This window comes from Atractosteus spatula, chromosome 4 (genome assembly GCF_055471065.1).
Source record: "Atractosteus spatula isolate fAtrSpa1 chromosome 4, fAtrSpa1.hap1, whole genome shotgun sequence".
NCBI lineage: Eukaryota > Metazoa > Chordata > Actinopteri > Semionotiformes > Lepisosteidae > Atractosteus > Atractosteus spatula.
Window position 1 is genome coordinate 67676579 of NC_142709.1, and position 23613 is coordinate 67700191.

The 23613-nt window shown below is 36.3% G+C and overlaps 1 protein-coding gene across 3 annotated transcripts in view; it reads left to right on the top strand.

The window, feature by feature from the left end:
• Positions 1–23613, top strand: part of rsrc1 (arginine/serine-rich coiled-coil 1) — a 116594-nt gene that overhangs the window by 80458 nt on the left and 12523 nt on the right. For all 3 annotated transcript variants that reach the window (XM_088914718.1, XM_088914719.1, XM_088914720.1), the window contains one exon: positions 9281–9349. In XM_088914718.1, the coding sequence (XP_088770844.1) occupies positions 9281–9349 (69 nt within the window). The remainder of the gene's footprint in view (positions 1–9280; positions 9350–23613) is intronic.

Here is a 23613-nt window from a genome sequence, read left to right on the forward strand (position 1 = left end):
ATTTAGTTAATATTTTTTCAAAGTGGAAATTATTGGCCTCTAATATGCACAAGGTGGCGAAACCACCAGTCAAAAGGTATGTTTAATTAAAAAAAATATGTACAAACAAAAAATAACTGGAAACAGTTGCCAACAAGTGTATTCTAAATATAAACCTTCAGGGCTTGCAGTAAGTGTGCTGGCTTTTTTTCCTCACTTTCCTCAATAGTTATTATGCTAATGAAGTAAATTATCTTTAATCACTTTTATAAAGGAGAACTAGTTGCCTTTCTGGACAACATGCATGAAAAGTTTAATATTTTATCAAAACGAATAGCCGTTGCGTTTGTAATAGGGGAAAGCAGGCATTTCATCCTAAATGTGATCTGTTTTCAAAACACAAATTGAAAGAGAGACTGGTCTGTTTCCAAAAAAATATTTTAATTAATTAAAAAAATTCTGTTTTATACATAATCTGCATATTTTCACTCATGTCAGGCATTCATAATTCCAATTTGCATTAATATTATATGCATTTCCTTATTATTTTCTCTGCTCAGACAGGGGTTTGGTCTAAACATTCCATACTTATTCACTGAGATAAAGCTGCTAGTGATATATAATTAATTATTATAGTGGCATACAGTATAGTACAGTTTTTAATTGATCTGCAGTGTGAGAACTCCATGAAACAGAAAGCTAAAATCCAAAATGGCACTTTCTAAATAATGTATTGAGTATGTTAGATATTTTCTCTAATTGTTTTTTATTTAATATTTTATAAATATGATTTAAATGCACTTCCTTGCCACACTATCTTGTAAAGCCTCCTCAAAAAGTATGGATATCATACTTTCAGTTTAAATGGGTATCGGATAAAGTTTACAAAGCTATTGATATTGGTTTTGAACTTTGGAATGCAAAATTAATAGGTGGTTTTTATTGCCTTAAACGTGAATCTATTTTTGTTTGCTGACGTTGAATTGAACATCTTGCTGATTGAAAGAGATGGGGTGTTGGCAGTTCTTGTTTGGGAGTCATATTGTTGTTGTTTTTTTTACTTTTGTTCGGATGATTTAGAGAAACAAAAGAGGTGTTAAGAAATATTTGTGTGTTAGGACAGCTTTTTTTATCAAATACTCACAGCCTCCTGGAGGGCGTCACTTTTCGTAACACCTTATCCTGCCTTAGTATGATACATTTTGCATTATTTGATTTGTACTTAATATATATTGTTCCAGCAGTTGGTGAGGGGGTGATGAAGCTGCTTTAATGTGAAACTAGAAAGCCCTTTCCCCTATGCATCAACCTTTCCTGAGTATGTAGTATACTATGCCACCTAGTGGTAAAATTGTAACACTTCATGAAGATGCAAGAGTTTAACCTATTGCCCTCATTATCCCAACTGCAACACTAACTGCATTTAAGTGCCAAAGACACTCTAACAGGGGCAAAAGGTTAACTTTCTTTTAATGGGTAATAAAATTTTACTTTTTTTTAGTCGTTTTCTTAGTGCAGTGTTTTACAGTGCTGTGTTTCCTTGGCATTGCTGTACATCCCCATGATAAGCAGATTCATGATTTGAAAGGACATTTTTCCAATTGCCTGTGTTGGCCACAGTATTATGTTTGTCGTGCAGTGTGGCATGATTTATAACAGGTGATTCTCTCTTATTGGGTATTCAGATTTGGTGGATTTATTCAGGTATATACTTTTTTCCTCATCCCTAGGCTCTTTGCTCTCTATTATAACATTAATGAAGATGAAGACAGTGATGGCACATGACACTTCTGGGCAAATGATAAGATATGTCTTAGCGTACGTTAAGTTAAAAAAATCAATATATCTCAGATGTTTTTCCTATCACCCTAATTATACCATCACCATATCAAAGAATGTAGTACAGTAGGCCCTGATCATATTATGTTCCTTAATGAGCTGGAAAGAGGAAAAGAAAACAACTTCAGCACACAGTCATTTCTAAATATGTTACCTCACATTTTGGAACAGTTTTTTTTTCCACCTTTTTATGTTTCTACAATTAATATCTTCTGTTTCTAGGTGTGGAGATTATGTTATAAAATTTGTCCAAGAATGTTTCTGTAGCCACAGAGTGAAACAGTTTGCCGTTTTAACATGCTTATGTCATCTAAGACTTATGCCCTACAATTCATGTCCAGAAACATCCTTTATATTTGATTTCACTTGATTTTCACTTGCCCAAGGAGTCATTTTGACATTGCAGACACATAGCACGGTCTGCTTCCAGCCTTTATTTCTGCTCCAAATATATACGAACATTTACTTTAGCGAGCTGCAAAGTTGTTGATCTCTACTGTTTTGTTTTAATAAGACAGTTCTGACTCACAACTGTCTACACTTGATATTTTCAAACATTATACCTTTAGGTATGTTCTGTTCTTGGTAGCTATCGCATAGGTATTGCATAGCCTGCTATTTGGAAGCACAACTCTGAATGCAACCCTTTCACATTGATAAATACATTGAAAAACGCTGTAACTACTGAAAATGGCTATCCCCATGGACTGATTTGTAGAAGATAAACAAACACACAGCTGAGGGTTTATTCGAAAAGGGAAATGTATTCACGTGTCCAACAAATAATTTTCTAAATTTTTTACATATTTAGGTCTTGTAGGTTTGTCTTTGCTATAGCAAGGTTCCTTTATTTATATATTCTTCAGCTTCAGAAACATTTTACTAATTTTTTAAAGCAATCTGCAAGATTCTATTAACCATTCCTGTTTAATACAGAATGGTCTCTTCTGTACAGATTAATTTCAGTTTGCCATTTTATACAGCTACATGTATTACCACAACAGATGTACTGGTGCAAGAAATGATAAATAGCTGGACTTGAAATTGTTTTGCTCTCCCTTTTCTCATGTAAGCTTCTGGCTTACTGATTTTTTTCCTCTGTCCTGAGCATATAACTTTCTGTTCAATGTAAAAAGCAAAAAACTGCGGTAAGGAAATATTCTTATAGTTTGCATAAGCGAGTTGCATATGCGTCTTGGATTTATTTTACTGCGTAAGTTTTGAAATCTTCAAATGTCTGATAAAACCGTAATACAGACAAACGGCAGTGAACTAAAGCAAAAGCCCCGTCCACACGCACGAGGAATGTTTTTCTCCCAACTAAAACTAGCTTGGTGAATTTGAAAAAGTAAATCTTTAAAAAAAAATGTGTCCACATTTTGCACATTGTTAGGAGTTTTCATAGTTTGTATGGACATATTTCCTCAGTTTTTGTTATACTTTTTTATTTTCAGTGTTTAATTGATTGGATTTTATATGCATATGTTTACTGTGCCAGTTGTCTTTTTAATTTATTCTAATGTTTCTAAAAAAAAATGCTTCACTTATTAATACAGCATATCATAGTACCATACTGTACTGTAACAGCAAGCTGTCCTTAAAAGAACAAATGGATCATATGTAAAGTCCCTGCTGGCTGTGATGTTTTGTTAGTTATATCCTGCCACTATAAAGTGGTATTTGTAATTCTTTGATAAGTAATGCAGCCCCAAGAAGCTTAAACTGGAAGCTGTTTTGGCCAACTGTAGTATGTTGCCACTATTTGGGGGCAAAGGGTAAAATGACAAACTCAGGTGTTGTGATTCATATGAGTGTATTCTATCAATTTTCTTTAATGAAGTAAAATCAAATAGAATAAACATCAGTTTATGTAAAGTATAATTACATTTTTCAAATGGGCTCAGTACACTTGTTCATGTTTTTTTTTTGTTTTGCTTCTGACTCTTTAAAGCTCTTTAGCTCCTACATGACTTCAGCCCCCTTTTTTCCAATTCTGAGTGGGAGAGCATTCCCTCAGTGAAGGCAGTAATTTTGCACAATGGTTGTTTTTTCTGTCATGTAAAAAATATTTCAAAAAATCTTGCCAAGATAAAGGTAAGCTTCATCTTCACATCTGATCATTACGAGTAATAACACAGTGTAATTCTCTGAAGAGCCAGGAACAGGAATAAAACTTATAAGGTGCAAAGTGAAAAAGAGAACCAAAACAAATGAAAGATAGAATCGACAGAATCAAATCAAATCTCTTAAGTTTTCAAAATACTGCTTAAGGAATGAAAGGCCTCTGGTGGACTAAGATTAGAACTAACAAATCATATCTAATGGGGTATTGAAGGTGTTTGGGGCGAGTTTCTGCTACTAGAAAATTCGTGGACCAACATTCTTCACATAACTTGTTTGTTTGATATTAGGTTTATGTAATTAATCACAAAGGATTCAAATGTTTTGCTTGCCCTGAGGCAGGATGAAAGCGATCTGATCGGGTTCGCTGAATTATTGCTAACTTTTGTATTTGCAAAGTGCCATTTTCGACACTGGATGCGGAGAAATGTAAATTCACACCCCACAAAAATGTGGCTCAAGCTTTAGCCTTTGAGACGGACTTTAGTGAACGGTGTAATTGGAGTCCCTTTGAAAGCAGTCATTAGGCACTGGTACATTAACGCTATGCAATCTCTGTCTAATATCTCGCCCCCCACACTTTCTGAAATCACGTGCCCTGACCCTGGAGTCATTTAGAGGTCATGTGTGTTTGCTTGTCTGTTTTTTATGTCTACCCCCCCCCCCCCCTATTATTTTAAATACATAAATACAAGGCCTCTCAGCTCCAGAAACATTTTAGATTCCTTAAAGTGCTTCATGGTTTTTAAATGCTGCAGAAATATTATTACGACAATCAACACAAATTACAAATATATTTGGAAAATGTTTTTGTGGCACTTAGGTTTATTCTCATTCTTGGTGAGATTTATTTTTATTGTGATTGGATTAGTTCTTTCAGTGTATTTGACTGGATTTGTTTGTTTCGTACAAGCTACAAACCTGATACTCCAATACTGAAAAGTAAGGCACTGGATAATAGAAAGTAAATGCCTTTAACTTACCTTTCTATTAATCTTACAAATATAAAGACCTACAATTTCAATATAATTATATGCATATGAATGCATACATATTAAAAATGTATCTGTTAGTGGTCTTAATTATTGACATGGTAGGAGTGGTAGTCTAATGATTTAGCTGATAGCTAATCTTTAATCATTATTACCATGTTATTACCATGAATGTTCGTGTTTAAGTATGCCGTTATTAAATTGTGTTTGGCATATTAGTGTACCGTTCCTCCTAAGTTCTTAAGAACAGTAAAGGACTTACTTTAGTTTAGTCTGTCTTCCCAAAACACTCTAGCCGTTGTTGATCTGATAGTTGCAGAACTGCTAGTCAGGCATCATGGTGGTATGGTGGGTAGCACTGCTGCCTCACAGCTCCTGTGTTCGATTTCAGTCTGGCTACCTTAGGAGCGAAGGAAGTAAGTATTTTGGCCAGTGAGGAGACTCGCTTATACCTAAATTAGGCTTAATGAAGTGTTTGTTAATAATAATTACTGCAATCTATATGTTTCTACTTTAAGTCGATTTCCTGAAAGACTGTTCATCAGGTGAAAGTGTGAATTGGGTTGCCATGGAATTTCATCCGTGTTAAAAACTGACAGAATATGGCTTTCAATATACTTTAACAGCACAGTTCCTCAGTGACTAGATCTCTTTATTTAAATAAGCTGTATTCACATACGGTAGATCCTCTCTGAAGCAGATGTGCAGAAAGATATGAATTGTGAGAATGCAAATATTAATTAGCTCTGGCTGATGCACAGCACTAGAAAGCCGAACCTTCGGTGTTTGCTTGCTCTTAGACAACACCATAACCCTGAAAGGTGTATCTTGTTAGACAGCTTGAGAAATACCATACAAAAATATTGATAAACATTCTCCTTGAAGGGGATAGTTTGGATACATTTCGTGCTAAAAAGTATTCCATACAATCTGTTTTTAAAGAGGTTTATTTTTTCAAGTTAAAACCATGACCTTTACTGTAGGACATTATCTGAAGGACTAGCCCTGACATGAACGATTGAAATGCTATCCCTATAACATTTTCTTTTGGGGGGGGGGAGGGATGGCAAAAGATGCATGCTGTTACGGCAATTTATATATTCATGGCATACAGCAATTTAATAACACATCTCACATTTTTCTTTAATATAATTTATCCGTGGTGACCTCCCTGCCTTTTGTGTAATACCAATGAATTGTTCTTTCTAAAGAGTAATAGGAAATCACTAAGAAATACCAAACTACCATACTGTAATAGATAAATCAAATTCAGGCTTGCTAGTTTATTGAATCTAAATTGTGCCCAGTTGGCCCAAGAGCTATATATAAGCCATCCATCTTCTGTTGATAATGGAGATTCTTGAAATCCACCTGATGTTTGCATTATTAAATTTCACTCTAATGAGCTCTGCTAATACATTTTGAAGATGGTTGTAAAGAGTAGAATGTGGTTTGAAGCGGGATAATTTGAATGAAACATTAGCCTAGCATTTTACATGACTCAAGGGGTATATCTACAATTACACATATAATCAAAATTGGATTTCAATGGAATTTCTATTATCCTTGTCCTTCCAGCATGGAGAGAATGAAGTGTAAATGAAGTATAAGTCTTTACCATTTCTAATAGTTTGTTTTTATTACTTAATCAAATCGTCTTCCTGCAAAGTACACTAGGATCAAACTGGCACCTGTACAAAACACTTTATTAAAAGGTATGACAGCCAAACTTAAAATGTAGCCTTCAAATAATATTTTTACATTGAATTTGCTTGCCTTTGGTTCCCATTAAACATGCCTTCATTGACACGTACTAATATGTTATAATATATATTAATATGGAAAACCACAGATTTTCTCAGAGTTGTTGAGAGCAGCATACGGGTTTGATTTGTTCAAAAGGCCGAAGCAGAAATGGATTTGAGGATGTTTCACCAAAACTAAAAAAGCAAAATTAGGATTTATCAAAATGTGTGCTATGGTGATGTGTCTCATTCACAGGCAATGCAACTGAAGTAAGTGAAAGAAGGAGCAGGCCTTGTAAACCATTGTGCTGTGCTTTGCACATTGACCTGGATTTAAGGTTGATCAGAATAGTGAAGTGTAACTGGTATAATGGGGTTTGGAAAACTCCGTTTTTTTAAGCTATTAAACAGATATTAAGTTCAGTTTTTCAGATTGTGTGTTACATTCCTAGCTCTCTGTCTGCCACTGTTTTTTTTCGTTTTTTTTTCTAGGAGAAGTGAAAGTTCAATTTTTTTTTCAAACCACATACAGTGTTTGACATTTAGGGAATGTCCTTGAAATCTAAAAATTCTCTTAAAAGTGTTATTGTTGAAAAAGGACGTGTCAGCCAGTTCAACCACAGGCTGTCTTTGCAAACTCACCCAAGACATATTGACAGAAAAGCTCAAGAAACCATTGCTCTGCATTCTTTGTACTCTAGACAGCTGTTACACCCATTGGTAGCTCCAGTACATTAAAGCAACAGTTGGAACATTATATTTCATTTGTCTCCCTTATTGTGCATGAACTTCTTGATTTTCCCCTCCTGGCCCAGGTAGTTTTAAGTGGCTTACACTTCTGCCTTTTAAAGTTTAAACTCATTAAGTATAATGTAATTAGAGACTCAATTCCACGTAGTTCAGTCATCAGGCAATAAGATAGCAATAAAGGAAAATGGCTCCTCAGAGACATTAATGCTTTGGAATAAATGATGTGCTAGAACAGAAATTTAATTAATTTACAGGTTATATTGATAGTCCCTACATACTTTGCTTTATATTTTAAATCTTCTTTAACGTATTTATTATTCAGGGGGAGAAGCAGTGTAAAAACTAAACAGTGAAAATTAATAGCCAAAAAATATGTTCTCAAATGTTTCTCAGCGCTCAAATTTCTTTAAAGAATTAAATTACACTACATTCAACAATAAACCACTTTCGAGTCAGCGTCTGCAGTGCCAGTCCATGAAAGTTACATGGTTGTTTTTAAAAGGTATTCCATTAATCCTGCAACCACTTCAATAAAACTAATGGGAAAACGGGCACAAGATGGAATTGTTTGCTGATCTTTGTACCTAAGTTTATCCTTTTCATATCTGACCAGTAACATTATCCTTTGACAGACTGCTTCCTCCTTTGTTTTTTTGGAACATAAAATATACAAAATCAGCATTGAAAACAGGGCCAAAAAGTCTAAACCACTAATCTAAATGTAAAATAAATAAAATCAGTAGGAAAACAAGTTGAAAAATGAAAGAATAGAGTTGGGTGCAAGCCTTATCCTTGCTGATAGACTTCTCCATGCCTGTACACTGAGGCTTAGTCTGGGAGAGCCCTGCTAAATAATACAGTTTTCCAAATAGTAAAGGGGCGACCAGAGATGACAGCCTGTGATTGCCAAAGAGGGTGATTTGTTTTGTGGGCTCATTTCCGTTCCAGGAGATTTATTATTGAGTTTTTGGAAATTACAATGCTGGATCTTTAGAATGTAAAAGTGCACTCACATTTAGATTTGCTCTTGAAATGACTTTTTTCTGTCTCGCAGTGAGCTCATGACACCTGCCATAAACAGGAATCAGTATGCCACCGTTTAAATCTATTAACTGGTGTAAATCTATTTTCTATACCCAAACTGAGTAAAGGAATTACCTTTTGATTGACTTTTTCTTTATAAATGAAACAATAGAGGAATGCTTTGTTGTACCATATACATTATTATATGCTCTATATAATAGAGTTCTCTATAAAACTTATACTTTTGTGACATGGAATGATTAATTTGAATATCAACAAAATGCCATTATATATCTTTGCTTTTATTTTCTTGTTTTAATTTTAATTGCTCTTGGGCTCACTTAATGAGGTGAAGCTGACGGTTTTAAAATCTTTCTTAATTGTTGATGCTTGCTGGGATCTGTTGCTGCTGTTTCAAATTCCTCTTAAATTCGTGAGAAATTAAAAGAAATGCTACAAGGTTAACAATAAGTGCATATGTCCTGTATATATTCATTCCAGTTTTCATAATGTTGTGGGTTACATGACTTACAAGGTTTCTGTTGCCTTCCAAGAAATAGGCACTTTGAAAAAATCAGGAATGCAAACATACACATTTAAAATGCCTGTAGCATTTACTCTGATTCACAGATCAGGACTCTCCAATTCCTCTTCAAGATTACAAAATCTGTTACTGATGAATTGCAGGTGAAATTCTGTTTTATTGGGATGATAGGGGAAGTTTGACTCAGGTTTTGTATGCCCCTGAAAATTAAACAAGCTGGTGGACCATATCCAGAGTGGAAGTAGTCAAAAGACAGAGGCATTTAGTCTGATCTTTTTCTGTTGCAGCCAAAACAGATGAAGTATTAAAGGCAAAGGAAAAGAAAGACGAGGAGGCCAGGAGGAAGAAAGAAGAAGGTAATGTATCAATTATGGTATCAGGAGTGAGGTGGGAGTGTGGCTTGCTGTAATGTTTGGCACATAATTAAGCTTCACTTGTGACGCTTTGAATTTCAGTGCAATGAAGGAGATAGAGATAGACAACAAAGGTGTTAACAACAATGTGCTGTGATGTTTTGAAAGTTAACAACACCAGTTTTATTCCTTTTTAGCTCCTCATAGTGGTTTTTAAACAAATGCGGTTGTTCATAAACAGAAATGAAAATACATGGAAGCCATCCAGATGGAGCCTTTTGTATTAAGTGTAATAATACAACATTTATCATAAAATTTTACCTTGAAGATTTTAATTAGTTTTGTTGTTTCTTCATTTTTAATCTTGCTGTTGTTCAGTCAGAATCTGAAATGCATGAAGTACCAAAAAATTAGTTAAACACAGCCCAGTGTGTTAGGTTTAATACATAAATATGCAACTTGTTCTCACTTATAGTATTCCTCATGGTTCCACTGTCAGTTTCTGCTTTCAAATATGTCCTTGATCAGGCATTTCTTTTAAGCATTTTACTTGAAATGATTTCCTTATTATTTGTAGCATTGATTAGGGCTGTATATGCTGATATGTGATTTTGTTACTGCAGTTATTATTAGGTCAACACTTTTAAATGTAAAGTGACTTGCATTCCAACTCATTTTGTGTAGTTAAATGTGGGCATTTTATTGTCCCTGAGCAACCTCAGTGAAACACCTTGCTCAAAGGTACAGAAGCATTGCTCCACTTGGGATTTTAACCTAAAACCTTTCAGTTATGAGCCCAGAGCCCTAGTCACTACTCCACATTGTTGCTTATGCTTCATGTTGTAATGGAGTACTTCAGAATATATCTTCTGTTACTGTTGCAGAAAAGCCTGAGCAAGTTATATGGCTCAAAACTGCTGTATTTCTTTGAAAGCTTCCAGAACGGAAGGCAGTTAAAAAGCCCTGAGTCTATGATAATTCATATGTTTCAGAAGTCAAACTCTTGGTTGTGCTTGGTTTCTTTACAGATGCTCAGGATTTATGTTAAAGAAATGGGATGTTGCTTGCTCTTTATATTCTCAGTCAGAACGTTTTGTTTTGAGTATGGTTTTTGCAGATTTCATGTAGTGCACAAAGATTATCATTGGAATTTCCATTTTCCAATGCATGTTGAATCCCACTGACCAGCCTCGTTTTGCCCATGTGAGGTCAGTACATTTTCTCACAACAACCTTTAACAGTCCCGGTTCAGGGCATGGGTCAGTGGTCTTGTGAATGCAAGCACTTGGGTGTCTGTCTGAGGCCATGATTGACGAACAAGCTCCAGATGTATGGTGCTTGTCAACCATTGTAAGAGATCTGATGATCCTCAGTACTGTTGGCTTCCTCTGGGGAGTTCTGACCTTTTCCCTGCTGGCAGCATTGATGATGAAGGTGGTAACCAATCCACTTTCTGTCACACTCATCCCACTGACTCCTTCTCCCTGCGCCTTGAAAAGAGCAGCCTACCTGTCTGGACACTGCAGTTTCTGTGCGGAGGGACCTCAAGACACTGATTGATATCATAAGACTCTACACATTGATAGTTCTGGCCAGGCCTTTACATGGTTTCTCTGGATTGTGGTGTTTCTGCTTTCTCAACTGTCTCAGGTGCAGACAAAGAAGTTTTCTCTTTTCATTGCCCGCAAATCTCGCATCTTGAATCAATATGCAAGGGAGGACTCCTGTATTATGAAACTAGGAGGAAATTATACACTTTACTACATATCTGTTGCTGCACATTCACCCTGTGAATAAACACATATGTACACACTTCGCAGTTCAAACATTTTTGCCTACCTAATTTTTACCTTGTTTCTCACTTCTCTGTCTGATCTGCAGTGTAGTGGGGCAGCTGGTACAGAATGGTTGACGTGTGTCAACCAGGTGGCTGCTGCAGTTCATCAAGTGAGGTCCTACCTACAGTCTTCTTTGGGATCTTTAGAAATGAAAAGTCTTCTATAAATGCATATAATTCATATAATTAAAAAATGTAATCTGTAGCCTTCAAAAGCTATTTATTTCTTTCTGAAAAATATTTTTGTGTCAATGTCAAAGAATTGTGAATAATATTTTAAAATAGGTCTGGTATGAGCGTATGTGAACATTGTTAATTGTCCACTCTGCAGTTTACATCTAGCAGGACAGTTAGGTGTGGATTTCTTTCCCAAAACCTCCTTGAGTTTTTCAGATGATTTCTTCTAGTTTAAAGCCAAACCACCAGGAATTAATTACTCCACTGCTCTCCTCTGCTCTTGCGGTAAAGGGAGGAAATTATAAAACTTTTCTGAACAGTAGAAATGCTGCCAAAGCACTGAGTGAGTGTGTCATTCCTGGCTACAGCTTTCAGCTCCTAGTCAGGTAAGTTTCTGATGTAAATTTCTTTCTGTAATCTCTGCCCTGGAATCGGTTGATTTTTTAAATGGGTTTTTTCTTTATAATATTGGCTCATATACAGTATAGGAGATAGAGCTTGATGTTGTGGATGGATAAAAACAGCTCATTGCTTCTTAAAATTAGAGCTGTCTGTGTTTTTTTAATTAGCTGGCTGCAAGAAGGTATGGATGCTGTATAGCTGCATGGAAAACATAAGAACAACAATGATGGCTATACTGTAGCTCTGAGTGAAATTGAATGCTTATAGGCTTGAAGCAGGCAAGCCATAACCCTATAAGGGAGTTGTAGCAATACAGAAGGGTGTGCTCTTATATCATTTGAAACAGAAATAGGGGGATTATCAGATGATTTTTTTTGTCATTGATTGAGACTTTTTAATTAAGGAAAAACTTGATTCCTCTTTGATTCTTTGCTGTCCCTCTCATATAAGGGATTTTTTGTGGTGAGCTCCAACTTTGTTTTCAGGAATGAGGAGAGCATTTATTGAAATGTGGTATAGATATTGACTGGCATGTACAGTTAAAGTCAAATATGTGTAGCAGTGGAACATATACTGTAGTGAGAAACCTCTCAACTTTGTCAGCTTCATGGTCGTAAGTTGAACTTCAAGCTAAGTTCACTTTCTTAATAAATGCTACCATTGGTATGTAGTTTTATATATTTAAAATCGTTCTCTTGTCAGTGTATTTTAAACCTATTTGAGCTTATGGAGTACTGGAACTTCCAAGTGCAAATAATGTTGAAAGTCAAAGCATCACAACGCAGTTTTGTACCTGTTCTTCATTTACCCTTTATGGACAGAGCTGAGACAAACACTCTCAAGGTTGTGACATCCCTTTGTGTGTGTGGAGTTCTTCCTACATAGACTGAGGCCTTGAGAGCTCATTACACTGGCACCATTAGAGTGAAATGAAAGAGATATGTTGTGTTTGGCTTGTAACACACTGTGGCACTTTCTGTCATACAAAGCAGCAGTAAATTTAAATCTAAAGGAAATTTGTGCATCTTTTATCTGAAACTTTTATGACTGGAGAATTTAAAAGCCTTTAGATAAATAAAATTCTGAAAAAAGGAACAAAAAAGATCAGTTGAATCTGTACAGAAGAAGCTCTCTTTATACACTACTTGCACTCTTGGGTAATTATTTAAAAAAATGTAATTCAGATATTCTTTTGTATGCAAAGATCAAACCCTTGTTTCCTTAAGAGTTTTAATATTCTTTGTATTGCTGGCTTTACAGAAGTGATTATCAGTGGAGTATTCAACATTGAAAATGGTGTCAAATACATCAGTATAATTTTATTTTGAAATTTTAAGCCTTTATAAAAATGACACAAAATAGCGTAGTTGCTAATACTCATAAAGACAACACATTTCTTATAATTAAGTACATTTCTAAACAAATAATCTTCTTAAGAAACCTCTGGCTTAAATCCAAAGTAGAGCAAGTTAGGAATTACTGACTTTACAGACCTCATATGTCCCTGAAAACGTGCCCACAGTCTTGCATTGGAATTGCTGCAATTTATTTTAATGAGAGAAATAATGATTTTTTTAACTCATATTCTGAGAGATAAACAAGGCCATAAATAGTTTTAAGGCTGAGAAAACGATCTTTTAGCATTTAAAAAAAAATGTTTTTTAATTACAGTGTCTGTACAAGAGGTCATAGGTTCAATTTGTACCCGTTTATATTTCAGTTTGCAAATTATGTGACCATTATATGTGCAGTTTAGCATTTCGTCTTCTCATCCTTGCATGTTATTTGCACCTAATCATGTTTTAACTAGCTGTGTTGTCAATCACAGAAGAAGTTGCCTTAAAATCTACAGTATAGAGATTATACTGTATTTTGGTTTTATTCTTAATATTAGTGAACAGTAGTTAACAGCACCACACATTTAATTTGTTTTCTATCTAATTAGGGCTATGGCTAGCTTTACAGTGGTGAGATTAATTTTACACCATTTACACTAATAGGTTTTAAATTATGGCATAATTTATAATTATTTTAACTTATAATTATTTAATAAAAAGAAAGGTTATTCTGAGCTAAAGCGACAAAAAAGGACAGATACTGTTGCCAGGAACATTCATTCATTTACTTGTTTAGCTAGTTTTTTAAACTGTGGCTTAATCTTTTTAAGACTTAATTTGCCAATTTATGACATATTAGTTTTTGAAGTTAGCATGATTCAGGTGTTACAAAATTATTAGTTGCCTGTTTGGATAGTGACTGTACTGTAATACCCCTCAACCTTGCAGTAGTTTTCTTGTTTTACTTTTGTTTTATTTTTATTACAAAACAGGGTAGAATCTGGACATTGATGCTAAATGTAATCTGCTCAGAAATCAAATTATTTGACCTCCAAGCCCAACAATACAAACTCCTGCTGGACTGCTGTTAAATATTTAGCACTTTCCTGTCATGAATACAAATGGAGGACAAATTAGAATCTACAGGCGACTGACCTGAGTATCAGATTCGAGACCAGGGGCTCATACTGCTTTAAATGTTTTAATTACCACAGTCCCTACTGCCACTTGAAGGACAAGCAAAGAAATTTAGAACCTGGTAAACATAATTTGTACTGTCTTTTAATCTTGCTTTATTAAGTCAGAATGCAGCATTTATTCAATCTTTTTTTCTCAGAATTTTTAGTTTGGAAAATGGAATCCCTCTCCGTTTTTTCTCATAACACTGTTTACAGTTTTTGTAATATTGTAATTAGCCTTTTCTCTCGCTTATAAAATTAATTACAAAATACAAAATTATGTAAATTACTTACAATTTATGCCATTTGACGTATTACAGTACAAACCGCGGCTGTGAGGTTATGGAGAAAACAGCTGTGCTGTAAGTCAGGGAGTTCACAGTTGGAAAACAATACTGATCAAATCTCTAAAAGAAAAAGGGGCTTTGGTTTACACCTCATGGGAACCACTGGTAGTTTTTTTTCTTATAAATATCTGTATTAATATATAAAATCCTCTTCAAATGTCAGTGTTGCATGACTTGTTACTCTCTTGTTCAAGCTGGGCTAAAAACAAAAATTCAATATGATTTTATCTCAGGAAATCCAGTTTGTATCGATTCAGTGTTCAAAAAGTGGAGACATATTCCACTTTTTATGTACTTCAGCAGTATGAGGATCTGTTTTATTGATTTGTTGTATTATTGAGTATGTTTATGGAAACACATTTTACACCATCTGCACAGACATAATTTGAACTACTAGTGACACTTTTATGTTTGCTCTAAACTTCAGTATTAAGTGCCACGCATAAAGCAAACAGCGTAAAGTAGGGAGTAAAAATCATCCTGAAAATGAAACTACCCATGCAATTTTTTCTGCTTTGAACCCTTGCTTCATTAACATGGATAAGTTACCGGTACATTCATTTTCTACAGGATTGATTTAATCTGGTAAAGTTAGATTTTTCAGTTTTACATATGTATTTTGATTGAATTGTTTTTTTTTTTCTTGAAGTTATGGTACCTCACGTCGCAATGATTAGTTATGCCTGGCTGGTAAGCACTGAATCAGAGTTATTTTCCCCCGGGAAATAAATTTGGCAGAAAATCAGTATGAGAAGATTTAATTATCACTCGGAGACCTTTCCCTTTTCTAGCCCACTGATCCTGAAACTCCGTGTCTTACAGCCAAATCTGTGTGGACGCCAAGCTTCGCCTCCCAATTTGTTTCTCCACACGATGATAAGCCAAGCAATTACTGGTTTATTGATTTTTCATCATGGCAAATTTAAAGTTGATTTTTTCTTGAAAAGGCAGGGGTGATTAAGTGTTTCCCCTCGGTTTAGTACGAGAGAGCTGTGTGGCAGAATCTAATATCCCAGGGTCGACCTCTGCAAGCTGATAATGTGGTGTCTTCCCCCACGTGTTAAACAGAGAAATGAGGGCTACAAATGTGATAGGATATCTGTGGAGACAGTTTAATTTGCTCCATTTATATGAACAAGTCATGTGCCACATGCTCCAGGAACATCAGTCCGAGTGAGTCTGAAAACGCAGCCCCACATGGACAGAGAAGCTAGGAGTGAGTACGTGCTGAGACCTTGTCAGACAGGACGTACCTCTTCTCTTTCTGCAGGAAAGGGAGATATAAGCCTTACCAAATAAATTAGTACTCAGCTGTAAGTACAGTAAAGTAGAAGAACAGATCTATTTTGTCGGTGTGTACTGATGCTTTATGTATTAATGTGTATTTTTTTTATTTCAGATGAGTGTTTGTTTTCAATATAAGGTCTAAGATAAATAGAACGAGATGCAGAATAAGAAAAAAAAACTGCAGTCAAAGCCTAACTGAAGATCAGACTGCCTCCCCCTCTTTTTTTGTTCAACGCATGCTGCTCTGTTTAAGAATTAGTGCCAATTAAAAAGGAGAAGAACTGTTTTCACTACCCACCTTGTAATTTGCCTGTTCATTTCAGGATAGAATTCATTTCTACATGCATCTGCAACACAAAAGATAGTTTAAAAAGTGCTTCTTAGATGTAGGATTGGTAAGATAAGACTGCAGCGGGCAGTGGTTCGTTTTCTGTCCTGCCAGTAAGCTGAACCAAAGAGCAAAAGGTCACCTGGTGTGTTTGCGTATATCACCAGATCAAATTATTTACTCTCATCTTCTCTGCTTTTAATGTCAGGAAAGCAGGCTGGCGTCAGCACATTATTAGGCCAGTTTTGCCCACAATGTTTCTACCTGAGTGAGTAGCACACAAATATGCTTCTTGCTTTTTGTCATGTTTACCTTTTCCTCTTCTTGTACAGGGCATTCATGGTCTCTGTAAATCCTCCCCTTATGGCTGAAGTCCGTCATGAGAAGTGCTCGTTCTCATGCAGTCCTCACATGTTGAGCCCTGTCCATACTGTCAGCTGGGCCTGAAGGACATCTGGAAATTATGGATGGTCAAACACAATATATTGTCATAGGAATACTGGGAGACTTTGCGTAATAATTTCATTCTCTCTTTCAAGAGGCTGTAAAATGTATTGTTTTTCAAATGTTTGGGTTATTCTGTTAAAAAATTAATATATCATTGTTCTTTGTAATTCCAGTGAATCGTCATGGTATCCTATTCTAGCAGTCATGAACAGGCAACTATATTTGTTTGCTATTTGTATTAGTGAGTGACGGAAAGGTCAGTGTTTTCTGTCTCTACCTAATCCTTTTCATATTGTCTCTATAGCTCTATAGTTCAAGTCACGTTTTGAGCACTAATCCTAGAAATACTATTCCAGGGATCTTTATAACAAAAAAGTTCTGCGAACATTTTTACTGGTCCTGTATTAGACAGCATTTTGTCTGCTTCCAGGTAGTCCCATATTGCCTCAGTTGGATTCAGATCAAGTCTTCTCCGACTTTCTTGTCCAAATACCTTTTCATACACCTTTTCTCATGTAGCTCAAAAAAGTGGCCTGGTGCTATATCTAAAATATATTTTAAAAATATATTTTTAACATCATAAAATGTCCCATACATTTTCAAGGCACTGTATGTGTACTGTACATAGAGGAGGTCACAAGCAAGTTTTGCTTAGTTTTGGTAAAAATCAGCTTCTAGACAGAATGTGTCTTAGATGATTGCTATCAGACTAAAACAAATATTGCTGCATTTGCCATGAGGCCTTCACCCATCTTTGTATGTCACTTTTGTTAGCTGTCAGGATTTTATTAGACTCATGGCAATTGTTTTTTTTTTCTTCGGAAAGCATGACATGCTGTGTGTTATGAGCTAGGACTCTTGGCGTAAGGTTTATAGATGTGCAAAAGTCATAAAGGATTTCTGTTGCTTTCGCTGTGCTTTATAACTTTGAAGCGAAATCTTACTAGTATCATGTTACAGTGTGGGAAAGGTTCAAGCTTAGATATTGCACCATGGCCTGCATGTATTAACACATCATCAGCAATCCCCATTGTTCTTGAAAACAGAGCTAAGCCTATGTGATCGGCAACAGGTGTTAAGTAGAAAGCAGCTGAGTTATGCCTTGTTTTGACTTGGCCATAAGTCTAAAGCTGAAATCAAGAAAAGTTGCTGTATAAAACTGACATGGCAGTAGAATTGCCAAAACATTTGCTGCATTTTTTTCTGCGTAGTTGCCAATTTGAGGGGGAATGAAGGTAACACTTCCTGCAAGTGTTCTGCATCACGATGAACATAGCTTATTCTAAAAAAAATCAACAAGATGACACCTACGTATCTTTCACTGGAATCATTCATCCAATGGCCCAATGGCAACACACAGAGGAGCATAATGGCCAAATGTCAAAATCAAAACATACTTGTTCGGCCCTCTACAGCCTCTGGAGGGTCATATGGTTATAGAAATGGGCCTTTTAAAAATCTGGAGTACAACCTGGTTGTCTGTGCAGAATCTGCTGAGAAGAAAGGCACCTCAGGTGGTACTATATGCTTCTTTGATGTAGGATATGACGGCAACAGAAAAGGTTATGCTGATTATTATACTACCAAACCGACTAGACGGTCTGAATGTCCTCCTCTTATTTGTAGCCATACTGTACTTGCGTTCGGGTGATAGGCACTTTACTTTTAGTCAGGCCTTTTACTTTAAAGGGCTTTATCTAGGTGGGGCCAAGACTGAGCTGAACCTGTTCACTGGAAATGACCTGGCAGGAGCAAGGTACAAAGCAGTGATAGATTCCCTTAGGAGAAGATACATAATCATGTGCCTCCTGCATTGGGGAATACAGAAGAATTGTCCATACATATATACATGCTGGCATTTCACTGTTTTTTAGCCACAGCCTGGGGACCAATCATCCAATTGAGGGTATTAGACTACAGGTCATCCAGCGAGTTTTTTTTTTCTCCATTCCCAGGCTGTGATTGATTGTTCTTTGGAAGAGTATCATATGAACTGCTCGGCCAAATCTGATGAAACCGTAAGCAACCATTTGTTATGAGTCTTTATTCTTGCTGAGCATGTTGTCAGCAGTGACTGCCTTCTAACTTGCTTACCGCTGCAGTGTCCCTTAGTTTGGCATCACAGTACACTTCTATAATGCAGCACTATTGCTTTCCGGATTACAGAAGCATACTGAATAAATCGAGATGTGTTGCCTAAATTTAAATATAATAACATATTTGATGTATTTTATAGTTATGAATATAATGTAATGTTTATATTTTTGTAACAGGTGACTCCATATTTACTCATACCCCAGATGAAAATAGGAAAAAAAATACATTATACGGGTATAGCAGAATGAGTTACAGATTGGATAAGGTCTCTCACTTAAAAAAATAATAATGTTACACTGAGCAAAGTCATGTTTATCATATAATTATTTAAATTCTCAAAAACAAGATTGTTTTTGCACCGCTAAGTATTTCTTTAAATAAAATTCAATAAAACCAAATCTGTTTTTGGAAGTAACATTTTGCTCTGTGGAGGTGCAATGGAAGCTTCCAGAACTATACAGGGGCCTCTGAAGGTTTCTTGTTTCCATGGGGTATATTAGCAGGTAACACATGGAAGGAAGACATTCCATAGTAGCAGGGGTACAGTTAGAGAGCTCTTTGAAGTCTGCAGGTAAGTGATCAAGTTGGGGGGTGGCTATAAAAACAATTCACCCTTTAGACTGTTGCATCCATTATATGAGATTCAAGGCAAGGAGTGAATCAACTTTTAAGTTAGTAGTGACATAGTGAAGTAGTCTGGCTGTGAAATAGTGGCTTAGGAGGTAACTGTAATAGGCAGCAGGCAGCAATTTCTGATACACACTAGGATACAAAGTGTTGAAAAATACCATTTCAAGTGGCCTGTTAGACTTGGAACCATAGCTGGGTTCCAAGGTTGAAGCCTCTTCTAAGGACGAAAAATAAAGAGGAGACTAATTTGCCAGACATTGTTTGAATGATTACTGAAACAGTGTCGTCTAGTCAGATTAAATGAAAACTGAGCTATTTGGACACGGTCATCAGCGTTATGTTTGCTGTAAAGCTCATGTTCAACATTTTCCTCTGGGAAATATCGTAAGTCTGTTTTGTTATGGTGCTGTTTTGTATCTTTGGGTCTTGGAGTGCTTGTCAAGATAGGTGAAATCATGAAATCCTACATGCACCAGGATATTTTGGAACTAAAGACACTTATTTCTTTCTCCCACAAACCTCAAGTGTAGCCAAAATGGGCATTCCAGCATGACACAGTCCACGATCCAAAGCAAATACTATATCCAAATTGACAAAGGAATGGTTAACTGCTCACAAAATGTGTGTTCTTGACTGGTCTTAATCTCCAGACCTCAGTCCAAGTGAACATTTGTGATTATACCTCAGTGTGGCAGTTCACCAGTGGAGACTAAAGAGCAATTCTACACAGAGAAGAAATGCCAGAAGCCCATAGTGCACTGATGGTGGGGTCTAATGAGTGTAACCCCTGCCAGTGGAGGATTGACTATTATGTTTTCTGGGCTTTAATTATGACAGATCTGACTTTGCTCTGTCAAATATACTGCTACTAGCACTGCTATTGAGATTACTGTGTGATATTTTTACATTTTGTTAGGCAAGAAACCTTAACCAATCTGTAAATCTTTCAGTTACTTGAGCTTTATTGTTTGTGTTTTATTAGGGGTATGAATGCATTTGGATGTCACTACGTTTAAAAAAGAAAAGGAAGACAGATGTACCTCAATAGACATAAAGGGTTAACGCAGGTTGCTTCAGGCTTTTACCTAATGATGTCATTAGAATAACTCGTCTGCAAGGACGTCTTTAATTAATATTAGGGCAGTGGTCAAATTCGTCTGAGCACTGTTCGATTTCAATGAGGTCACACTTTTCTTACTGCAATAAGTTAAAGTGCTATTCTAGGTGGTAAGATAATGCACTGGAATGCTTTAAGTTTATTAGATATCGTCAGAGGTCAGACGATTTCGTTTTAGTGGCTTGGCCTATTTAATTTGTGCTTGGACAGTGGCAATGACCTCTGAGTCTTGGTCATCAGAAATGAGCCACTAATAAGTCACCCACAGTTTGCCTCTGAGAGGAAATCAGTGAGTGTCTGGGGAAAACAGTTCTGAGGATCTGCGATGGGTTGTTTGCTAAAGAAAAAAAACTGGTTGCTGTAAAGGAGTCACTATGTCAGGGCATGATTAGACATTTGCAAGTATATTAATACTCTTACCTTTCATTGTTTTTATCTGGCAAATTAGGCTGTCAATGATCTGATTAGTAGTCTTGACTTCTCTATGAATTGAACTGTTTATAAAGTTAAGGCCATTGATGTGAGCTTGATCAGTTCTTCAGATTTAACTATTGACATTTTTGTTTTGCTTACATCAATATCATTTTATTTTTCTGATATTTAAGCCTTCATTATTTATAACAGCACTGCAGGAAATAATAACTGTTACCGCAGTGTACAGAAACAGAGAATTCCAGTTTTCACAATTGTACCTGGAGTTTATAAAAACACAAGATTCTAGCTTTGTAAATTCAACTTGACTGGTTCAGTCTTTTGTTGTTTTCCTCAGCTGTATGCTTGCTTTTATTGTAGAACTGACTACTTACTGTAGTTAAAAGAGAAAGTTCAGCTTAAGCACAAGAGTATCTTCAATAGGAACTGATATGGGTAAAGAAACGATGTTTTTTCCTTTCAGTGTTTGGTAATTTGGGTGCAGAAGTTGGATTTTCTAGATTTTGTTTTTATCTTGCTGCCGTTATTGGTTTCTTGTGTGCCTTTCCTGTTGTTCTCCAAGATCACTAACAAGTATATCTACAAGTGAAAGACCTTATCTTGAGGAGATCGCTTTCAGGCCATGAAAACTTCAAACTTTACAGTGACGTAATGAGGTCCTGCAGATGGAAAACCATCTGCAGACCTTTTCATATTATGACATCTGGGAGTAATTACCCACGGTGCTACACACAATATGAGTATTGATCCCCAAAGCAGGTTATAGCTAACTTTTTCAAGAGAGGAGGTTTGTGAGTAGGCTCCATGCAAAAAACAAACCCAAATATTTATGATAATATGTTTTCATTATGAGTGGACACTGTAGTCTTCAGTTGGCCTTTTACAGCCATGTAGGCTGTTAACTGCACTGATCATTTTGCACTTGAGACCTTCTTACATATTTCTTGGAAAAGCATATTTTCTTTGGACTTATTGATTGATGAGGAACAAATGTTTTTAGTTTATATTTTTATACACCCTGGCTTTATAGTCTGCGCATGACTATTTCCCTATTTTGCAACTTTGACAGATGGTTTGGTAGTTAAATTCTGAAACTTGCTTTCTTATACGGTACATTGTACTTGTCATGAATTCAGAATAGTAACGGATATGCTGGGGAAGCATACCTAATAGAATGAAATTCAATCCTAGGTTTAATTATGCAGGCAAAAAGAAAAACAATTTTGTAGTTGGGAGAATGGTGAACTCCTAGGCATTTACAGCACCACTGTGGTTCCTGCTAAGATAGCAGGGATAATAAAAAGCTGCCAAACAGCTGTTTTTAAATCCATGGTACAAGCATCTTCGAGATAATGTTTTTTTAGCAAACACAGTTGTTGATTACAAAAACAGAAATTGGGTCTATTCCTTTCTGTTCTGAAAATGCCAGAGGAAGATGGGTAATTTGGGGAGAAATACAGCCTGGTGCAGAGCCTCTGGAAGTCAGACTGACGCAAGGTATGATGGGAGAAGAAAGCTTTTAACTGTCTGCTACCTTGCAGGAGTTAGGTTGGTATGGGATTTGGGTGGTGTGAAAAAGTCAATATCTTTTGTTCTGCCGATGAGAACTGCCCCTATAGCATACAGAGGCTTTCAGTGTGTTTGCATATGTGTAAGGAATTTAAAAAAAAAATTACCAGAGGACAGCTCTCAGTTTGTGTCTTTGTGCAAGTATATAATTCAGAGTATACTCTTGCAATTGAAAAAGAAAGCAGTTGGTAAGCAAGGTACCAATATCAATTTGTTTCTTTTATTCTCTCTGTTGCAGTGTGCATTTAATTATATGTAAACACGGTACTGTGCTTATGCAAATATGTTTATAATCTCTGTTTCCACAAAAAGTAGTTGGAAACATTTTTAAATCAGAGTATTCTAGACCACATTTTTACACTATAGTATATTTTCCTAATTATTTTACTGCATCAAATTTACCAAACAGAATACAATCAATGTTTTTTTTCTTAGAATGCAACAGCATCAAACCACAGAAGGGAAAAAAACTAATTTAGATGGCACTGAAGATTCAAGTGTGCTTCACTAGCATGGCACGTGCCGTTTGTAGTGCCTATTGTTTGGCCTCGTGTTTGGATAATTAATTTATCATTTGGTTCTTACTGAACGAGGGGCGTCGATCGCTATCTGGAAAAGATCAGTGGCCGGGCATGTATTCACGTACTGCTGGGCGCCCAGATCTGCGGGTTGCTAAGTGAGAAGCGACTGGTGCCTCCAGGGGTGAGCAGAGCACCTCGGTCAGTAGAGATGTGTCCACTGGGACCAGGGGACCCCCCTGGTGTCTGTGCTTCGGCTTCATTAGGCTGACACAGCCACCTGGCGTGGATGTTTCAGATCTCCAGGGGATACCTCAGCATCTGGCACAGAGCTGTGATCTTAATCTGCTGACCCACTGAGTGATCCTGATTAGTATTCATATTATCCGCATGCAGACGAGCTTGCACAGCCATTTAGAAGCGCTGTTATCATAACTCAGGACGACAAAGATTAACAGCGGTGTTTTATTCTAATCCAATGCAGCAGATTGAGGGAGTGCAATTGCAGTAATTTGCAGTAAACTGCTCTAATAACTCGCTATACCTTCGCTCATTTTTCAATGC